Raw genomic sequence first — 9,261 nt, forward strand, 5'->3', positions numbered from 1 at the left:
TGTGACTGACTGGTGGTCACAGTGACATATGTGATGGGCCCCTTTGCCGATTTCACCCTGTGCGAGGGTCTGTGTGTGCGTTTGTGTGAATGTGTCTGTACACATGCACAAGTGAGCTTGAATATTCTTATAGAGTCTATGAGTTTTTTCCCCCTTTTTGTGTATTTCAAGATATTTGTGTGTGCACGTGTGTGTCATCCTATCAGCAGGGATTTCAGACCCCCGTCACTTCTCGTTGGGGGATTTTAACACTTTCACTGCTGGATTCCCTCCTTCCTAATATACCTCCGCCTGACTGCCCATATGTCTCTCCTCTGCTCCATTTACTCCCTCCTTTTCTCTTTCTTCTCTCCTTCTCACCTCTGTAAGGAAAGAAAAAGGTGAAAACCCCTCATCTTTTGTTTTTATTATCCCATTAAACTATATGGATGAGTTTTCTGTGTTTGCAAGTATTGAAATGTGTCTTCCATTATGTATATTCTTATTATAATTCATTTTTGAAAACACGAGTGCATGTGTAGGTTAGCTGGTTGCCTTATTGTCTCAGTTGGTGGCTTCATCTGACCCCACACTGTGCCAGAAGGTGTTCAGAGCACTCACACCTGCACAAATGAAAGCAGACTTTGCTCCGAATAGTCATTGCTGTTGGAAACATCAGATCAGTGTGACAAGTTACCCTCTTATGTAGACACACACAGTACACACACTAAACGGCTGATTGGAAGGCATCCCAAGAAAGCAGCAGTGGCTTTTGGCTTAAAATATATGTGTGTGTGAGTTTGTGCGCGCGTGCGTGCATGCGTGTGTGTGTGTGCTCACCCATTAAAGTGAGTGTAATAATAAAATAATTGCGTGTCTTCCCACTATAAGTGTGTGTGTGTTTAATCAGAAGACAAAGTTTCCACTTCCTCCAGGGAGCCAATTAAAGCTCAATAAAGAACCTGGCAGAGAGACACACAGGGAGAGAGAGAGAGAGACAGAGAGAGAGAGAGAGAACGATTGTAAAGAACAGGAAGAAAAGGAAGAGGGAAGAGAGAAGGAAGTGGTAGAAGGGCAGAGAGCAGATGAAAGGAAGCGAACAAGATGGATGGATGGAGTCTGTGATACAGAGAGGGAACGACACAGGGAGGTAGAGGTAAAACAATGTGAAGGGAGATGAATAGAATGTGTCAGAAATGGTAGATGATTGGAAGGTAAGAGACAAATGGATGGTACAGCAGTGTGTGTGTGTGTGTGTGTGTGTGTGTGTGTGTGTGTGTGTGTGTGTGTGTGTGTGTGTGTGTGTGTGTGTGTGTGTGTGTGTGTGTGTGTGTGTGTGTGTGTGTGTGTGTGTGTGTGAGGAAGAGCAGGGCGCTAACACTGCCAATTTGTGTTGTCAAAATACCAGATTTATACAGTTGCTAAGTTTAGCAGTGGCTTAGATCGCTGGTCACTGTGATGCTTTTCTAACAGGTACCTTATCCCACAGGTTAGTAAACAAACTATAAAATGTATTTCCCCCATTTGAGTCTGACCTCTTTGGAACTAGATTGATTTAACTTCAGTTTTATTCAACTTAAAGCCTTTTTTTTCCAGAATAACCCCACAGCAAGCTGTCTGTGAAGATTCTGTCATCCAGGTCATGGTTATCCAAGGAGAGTTCAGAGAATCAGTGGCCACTGGCAAAACATTAATATAGTTAAAGCAACCCAGCACAAATATATTGAATTATGCACAGCCTATAGCATCCAGTAGTCTTATCAAATACTAACAAAATATTCCTATTTTTTAGGAGTCTAAAAAGGGTACTAAAAATTAAAATGGAAAAAAATCATCTTTTTATTCATCGTAAATATGAAAGGACTTTCAAAAGTGTTTCATTTTAGACGCTCACCAACTAAATCTCTCCCTCTGTGCCTGTGTTTCTCTCATCTTTCCGCTCAGGCGGCACTGACATAGTGTCATGTTTCATGGGTCAGAACCCAACAGTTCCAGTGTATCGTGGTGAGATCCAAACAAGAAACCTTGGCATGGCTGTGGAGGCCTGGAGCCTTGACGGTAAGAGAGAGTGTGTGAGTGAGTGCATGAGTGGCTGAATTACTAAGATGCTATTGCCGTCCCTCCATCAAGGGATTTACTGAGCAATCTATATTGATTAATACCAGGTTGCTCCCATGCGTACGTGTGCACGGTTGTGCCTGTATGTGTTGGTCTGATCTGCTCTGCTGAAAGTATGCTGTCTCTCAGCTTAACGGTCTTAGCTTTGGTGAGCTAGGCAAGTCCACTTTGAGGTCGTAGTATCCAGAGTAACACGACAACAACTTTATCATGCGACCGAGTCACTCACTTAGCGTTAGCTTGTAGCAAGAGTAGTCCATGGTGAGGAGAGAGCAGTTAGCTTGTTGATTTTTGCTGAAACTTCCACAAACGTCCACAAACGTTCTGCCACCAGTTTAACGCTGGTTGCTTTTAGCACTTACTATGAACTTAATTGTTACTGAAGTAAAACTGCTTTTGAGCCGTGGGTCAAGCAAGGGCATTTGGTCCCCTTTAATGTCCGCTTCAGCGGTAGGACAACTGGACACTGACAACAAATGTGGTACGTCACCCAGTTATACATCACATTACTCTGAACTATTACAGGGACGGTGCATCAGTTCCTGATCTATACATATATATATGTATATGTATATAAAATATTATGTCAGCCAGTATTGGTCGACCTCTAAGGGAAACACCGTTTTTTTTCATTGACAACGGGAGTCTTCAAAGTCCTCCATGTTATTCTTATTGATTTGAGTCCCTTGCTCCTCAGCTCTCGATCCCTCCTGCAGGCTGTACTGCTGTGTCTCTACCACCTCAAAGGAGAGTGGATTGAGGGATCATTTAAGGGCAGTTTTGTTGGAAGCTCATGGGATTATTTTAGTTGGTCTCTAAGCCTATAACACCATCCTGAGGGAGGAGGTGAAGGCTTTGTGAAACCACACACTGAAGTGTGTGAGGTTTTCTGAGTGAGTGTGGGTATGTGTGTGTCTGTATTTCTGTCTGTGTGTTTGTGGGTATATGGCCAAAATGAGGCAAAATGCAGGTCCCCATCATGTAAATCATTACATTTTAGGGTGAAGACTTGGGTTAAGGTTAGGGTTAGGCAAGTTATGGTTATGGTTAGGTTAAGTCTTCTATGTAATGTCCCCAAAAGTGATGGAAAAAAAAACAAAAAAACATTTGTGTGTGTGCGTGTGTGTGGACAGGCAAACCTGTATGGGGACAGAGCGGGGAGCTTGTCTGCTTGAAGCCAATCCCCTGCCAGCCAACACACTTCTGGAATGACGAGAACGGGAGCAAATACCACAAAGCGTACTTTTCCACGTATCCTGGTAAGTACTCACATTGTATATAAATACACGCTTACATATGGTATGTGTATATTCAAGGAACCATTGATAAAACACTGTATGATATAATGCAGTTTCATGCAGTAGCCCTAATAAACTCTGCCGAAACTGAAACCCTTTTTCTGCTTCTGCATGTCACATAATAGCATTTTATATTACAATAAATTAAATTCTTTAGAGTTCTTTGTCAGTAGCTGTGGTTTTGTTTTGTTTTTTTATTGCATGTATTGTTTGATTTATTTTCAATGTGTTTTTTTTTTATTACCAATCCAAAAACACTTGTATTAAACTTAATAGTGTTCCCTGTCTCTCCAGGGGTTTGGGCTCACGGAGACTACTGTAAAATCAACCCGAAGACAGGAGGCCTTGTCATGCTGGGCAGAAGGTCAGCCATTAACATTCTGCTCAGGCAGAGCGATGTTTATATGGCGCAGTATAACATTGCTTTATGTCAAAAAACAGTAAAAGACGGTAGATGTCTTTTCTCTCCATTGCATTATGACGTGTGGCAAGACAGCTTCACAGTGACACACTAAAGTTTTGAATCTTGAACTTGTGTTTGTTCTGCAGCGACGGCACTCTGAACCCCAACGGAGTCCGATTTGGCAGCTCAGAGATCTACAACATTGGTGAGTCTTGAACATTGCAGGTGGAACAAGGTGTGGGTGTGAGGAAGGAAAAGCAAAAGCATTTTTGTGAGCGTAAATTGAGTCATGGTCCCATTATGTTGGTGAAAAAATAGCTGTCCTCCACATAATCAATATTTTCTTGTCAAAAGTTTCTGAAAGTTTGCTCACTTGTTATTATTCAGCCAGCAGAATGCCACAAAAGCACAATTTCTTCTTTACTGGTGGCAGCAGTGTTTCTGTGCTTGTATTTGAAGTTGTAAGTTGTGAAACATTTTTTTCTCTTCTTACCAATTTCTTCAAACTCTTCCATCTTCCCTTCACCTTTCACCTCCTCTTCTCTGCTTCCCTCTCATCTGCTCTCTTCATTTCTTGTTTTGTCTCCTTGTCCTCCGCTCTGCCCTCTCTTTTGCTCTCATCTCTGCAGTGGAGGCTTTCGAGGAAGTGTCAGACAGCCTTTGCGTTCCTCAGTACAACGCCGATGGAGAAGAGAGAGTAATTTTGTTCTTAAAGATGGCACCTGGTAAGCCCTTCTGTCCAGAGTTGGTGGCGAAGATTAAAGGAGCCATTAGAAAAGCTCTGTCTGCCCGACATGTCCCGGCTATGCTGCTGGAGATCGGAGATATTCCTGTAAGAAAACTATAAATATCAATCAGATATGAATAAATCTGTCAGATTATCCTGTCACAATGGTGACAAGGTTGGTCCTTGCAGGAATAACAAGCCTTTTCTTCATCCCTCTGCAGTACACCATCAGCGGTAAGAAGGTGGAGGTGGCTGTGAAACAGGTGATTGCCGGCCGGGAGGTGGTGCAAAGAGGAGCTTTCTCCAATCCTGCATCGCTGGACCTCTACAAGAACATTCCTGAGCTGCAGAACTATTAGAGATGAGGCTTCACCAAGATGGAGAGAAGACCCGGAAGAGAGAAGCAACCACCTTACGAGAATTGAGCGTAGTTTTTAAATGAACTTTATTCAAATAGAGGTACAGAGTGACATGCAAAGTGCATTGGAGGCATAGTTTACAAAGGCACCCTGAGCTTTGTACAGGGCATGAAGGGGAAAAAAATGCTTATGTCAAAATAATACTAAAACGGGTGCAAACAATTTGTATATACTGAGTGAAAGGCTTGTGTGAGATGAGAGACTTTAAAACGTTACGTGAACTGCTCCATAGCTTTCAATCAAGTGATCAAGCAGCTGCTCAAAGTCCACCATGTTGTGCAAGTAAATGTTGAACTGGATTCAGCTTTGGGTGTATCATGATGTGCACAGCGGCACTTGTGAATAAGCTCATGCTCCTCGGCCACCAACAACAGAGAAGTGAAATTAAGCACGAAGCGTTTTGCTTTGGCTTCACAGTCTGATCGCTATCAGCCCGTGAAGAGCCATATCTCTCTGTGTCACCTGCTTTAACCCCAGGTTGGTTCTGAGTGGGTCCCAGACTGTAGATCTATGGAAGAGTGCAGATAAACACACACAAGCACTTGGGATTAACACCTCATCTTTGGCTCATATCATATGTGGTGTGTTTTGCTTTATTAGATGTATATATATATGAATATATATTTTTGGACTGTGAAAGTACCTTAACACTATGATTATGCATTGAAAGATAGTGACTCAAACCTGTTAAAGTGAGTCTGAGATTTAGAGGGCCGTAACATGTCAGGAGTTGCTTGAATAAATGAACCGGATACCAGATTCAACAAAACGTACTGAACTTTTGTCTAATCTAAAAAGATATTGATTTCTTGTGTATCACATGCTCAGTCTTACCCCTTGTTTGACTTTTGTAACCCTCCAACAAGTCATGAATTTGTGACGCTGGAGTTTGATCTGAAAGTGTGCAAATGTTCATTTCACCACAAATGCCTGTATTTTTTAGTCTGATATCTATGTTCCGTGTTTTTGGTAAGAAGAGTGTGTCATGAAAAAGCTCCAGTGCAGCCTGTTTTTACTTTATACATGGGAAAACTGAATCATTTATTTAAAATTTCCTCCAAGCCTAAAGGTTAATTAATACTGTTAAAGGTGAACTGCAGTAGTTTTGGTCACTAGAAGCAGTGTTGAGGAACAGGGGTATACATAAACAGAAAAAAAAGGCTTACCAAAATGTTACAGAGAAATCATGGATGCAAATGTCAGAGAAACATTTGATCTTTGGAGAAAATTGAAGCTGCAGGAAGTATTTCTTACTGACACTTTTCTTACTGGACGTTTTGTGGTTCTTCATTCAGTCTTTCCTACTTGTTTCTAGATTGTTTTAAAGATGTTTAAAGTGTGAATGCTAATAAATTAAGTTAACAACAAAAAAAAAAACCTGCAGTTCATCTTTAATGACACAGCTGGGGCTGAATTTCCTCTTTACAGGTACCCTGTGGAGTTTTGACCATTAGTAGTGCTACGGACCAAGTTTTTTGATCAGTGGCTCCCTGTATTGTTTGCATCATCTGCACATGCACGAGCACGCAGGTGACTCAATACATATTCCAACTAATGGTGTCGCAATGGTGCTGGTAATGTGCTAAGAAAAGTAACGCTGCACCAGCAAAATGCAAGAGAGAAGACTGCAAGGACTGTCAGTCAAACAATCACAATTACAATTAGTCCCTTGGCAGACGCTTTTATCCAAAGCAATGTGCATATGAACTCACACACTGATGGCACAGCATCAGGGCAGCTTTGGGGTTCATTGTCTTGCACAAGAATACTGTGGACTGCGGAGGTCAGGGATTGAACCACCGACCTCCTGATTGGCAGACGACCACTCTACCTCCTGATCCACAGCCACCCCCAAACAACAAAAAAAACAATAGCTGTTCAAATGTTTTTTAGGCCTCAAGGATATACACGGTGCATTTTGGTGAGAAATGTTAACAGATGTTTTTCAGAAGAAAACTCCACAGGGTACTTTTTAAAGTGTCAAAGGTGAAAGCTGGTGACACATGACTGATGTTTCATTCTGTCGTAAACATTTCTGACAATAGGCCAAGAGTTTGCTCTGGGTGGGTCACATGTAAGTGGATTGTATTTGGCTCTCCCATGTCCGCCTGTAGTGTAGTGAATCTGTAATTGTTACTTATTTCAGTGTTGCGAAAGAGTTTATTGAATCAGATGTGAAAAGTGGCTTTTGTCTTCGTTTTTCTTTGGTAGATTATTTTCTCTTTTACACAACAGCACGATGATGATGGTGATGATCATTGTCTGGGTCTTGTTTATGTTGGAAGGGATGTGAATGGATGTGAACTCTTCTCATTTGCACATATTGGTTGGAGTTTTTCAGGGGAGTATTTGCATTAGAAACCACTTGAGTCATGTACCAAGGGAGATTTTGTTGCAAGCACGGGTGCATTTCCTGGTTGACAACTGTCAGCTACCCAATAAAGTAAAGCCAGGCTGAGAGCGAAAGCTCAACAAAAACAATTTTGTATCCTAAAACTTCAGCCTTTAATATCAGCCATAGATTTACATCATCCCCACTCCTTTTCTAAGATAAGCGGGGAAATCCTTTATCCCATGCTTGCTGGACACAACATGTAGCATGTAGCAGTATGTAAGGTGTACACAGGAGTTAACGTTTATGTTTTTTTTACAGCTTACATCTTAACAACACAGCTTAATACTTATTTCAGAGCTTTGACACAAAAAACACTCAAAGGTAGCGTCTTTGTGGTGTGCAGCTTCACCTTTGGGTTCCAGCACCTTCGGCAGCCAATAACATACATACAGTGACTAAATTAGCATTAGTGCTACAGTTAGCAGCATGTGATGTCTTGACCACCTCAGCATGAGAACTTCAGCTTCAGGGTGAAGATACACAGCTGTCAGTCTGCTGGAATAACAGAAAAGAGTATGTGTTTGAGTAATTGTCTGAGTGTGTGTGTATTTTGTGGAGTGTGTAGAAGCCAGTCATTTTGACAGACATCTACTTTAGAAATAAACTTGGCAGTTTTAAAACTCCCTGTAACCTTTATTAGTGTGAACGCTCAGACCTGCCAGTCAGGCAAACTTCAAAACATAACAGAGAGCGAAATATAAAAATAGAAAAGTGAGACTTGGTGAGAGTCCAGTTCCTCGGTGGAGAAAGTCTCACCAATCTAATGCTCTAACATTTTATTTATTCCTGCCTTCAGTCATTCAAACATGAGAAAGTGTTTTGTTGGCGCCCTGTCAGCTTGTAGAGGAGATAGGAGGGCGAGGAGACAGAAGGGAGGGCTGTAGGAACGTTGACAAATGAAAAGCTGAAGTGTTTACCAATTTCACAAATAATAACCATCTTATGAGCATGAATGGTAAGTGCCATGCAGTCCTCCAGAGAGGCTGTCTGTTGTTGTGTGATTCATCCCAATGGTCTCATAATAGAGCACATCACAAACCAGAAAATGACTTTGTTAACGGCTTGATTGTACACTGTACTTACAGGGGTTGGCAGTTAATTCACTCTCATTGCAGTCAATTTGAAATGTGAACTGAAACTGCACAGACAAATGACAGACTGTGTGTTCTGAGTTATTTTGCTAGAAATTAACTTGTGATGCTTATGTTGAAGTTTTCCTTCTGTAATAAGGGAAATTAAATGTAAAATGTGTACTACTGTACAACTTGTCAGACTAAAAAGTGTCATTTGTGACTTTATTAATCAATCAAAAACAGTGCAGTTCATAGATTATACACAAGCTAGAAGAATGTCGGACATAGCATCTGTTTCGTTGTGATAAGCAGAAAGCAGTCAGGGTGTCAGGATCTCTCATTTTTTATTCTGATCACCTGATTAATCATCCAGCCAATAAAATGCTAGAAAACAATTAAAAAAAAAAACAAAACAAAACAAAAAAAACAGCGTCATTATTCCTCATATTCCAAGGTGGCATATTCAGATGACCTGTTTTATCTGACAACTGGCACGAAGCTGAAAAGATATACTGAGCTTTCAGGCAGCAGCAGATGATGAAGTCAGAAGCAGATGGAGTTGCCCTGTTGGTGATAGTAATATCCCATGACCTTATTAGAGCATTTTGGTCATGTGACAATAGGTGAGGAGAGATCATAACTGCCTGGCCTTGGATGTAAATGGGCATCCACTGACTCTGATGACTTTGGTCAGCAGTCGACAAGTGAGTGACCTCGTATTGAGAATATTTTGTCAATTGCTATTTCCAAGGTCGATGATAACCTTGAAGCTCAAAATATGTAAGTTCAGTAGCATGTGAATCAAAGAAAAGCAGGAAATCCTTACAACGTAACAGCTAGTGTCTGAAT

At 41.3% G+C, this 9,261-nt stretch overlaps 1 protein-coding gene across 1 annotated transcript in view; it reads left to right on the top strand.

Moving 5' to 3' along the window:
- Positions 1-7,962, top strand: part of aacs (acetoacetyl-CoA synthetase) — a 36,278-nt gene extending 28,316 nt beyond the window's left edge. Inside the window, exons 13-18 of the mRNA XM_070964599.1 lie at positions 1,924-2,037; positions 3,231-3,356; positions 3,690-3,759; positions 3,945-4,003; positions 4,428-4,630; positions 4,747-7,962. Coding sequence (XP_070820700.1) covers positions 1,924-2,037; positions 3,231-3,356; positions 3,690-3,759; positions 3,945-4,003; positions 4,428-4,630; positions 4,747-4,884 — 710 coding nt within the window. The 3' untranslated portion in view covers positions 4,885-7,962. The remainder of the gene's footprint in view (positions 1-1,923; positions 2,038-3,230; positions 3,357-3,689; positions 3,760-3,944; positions 4,004-4,427; positions 4,631-4,746) is intronic.
- The last annotated feature ends 1,299 nt before the right edge of the window (positions 7,963-9,261 follow it).

The sequence above is a fragment of the Chaetodon trifascialis genome, chromosome 6, assembly GCF_039877785.1.
Source record: "Chaetodon trifascialis isolate fChaTrf1 chromosome 6, fChaTrf1.hap1, whole genome shotgun sequence".
Lineage (NCBI taxonomy): Eukaryota > Metazoa > Chordata > Actinopteri > Chaetodontiformes > Chaetodontidae > Chaetodon > Chaetodon trifascialis.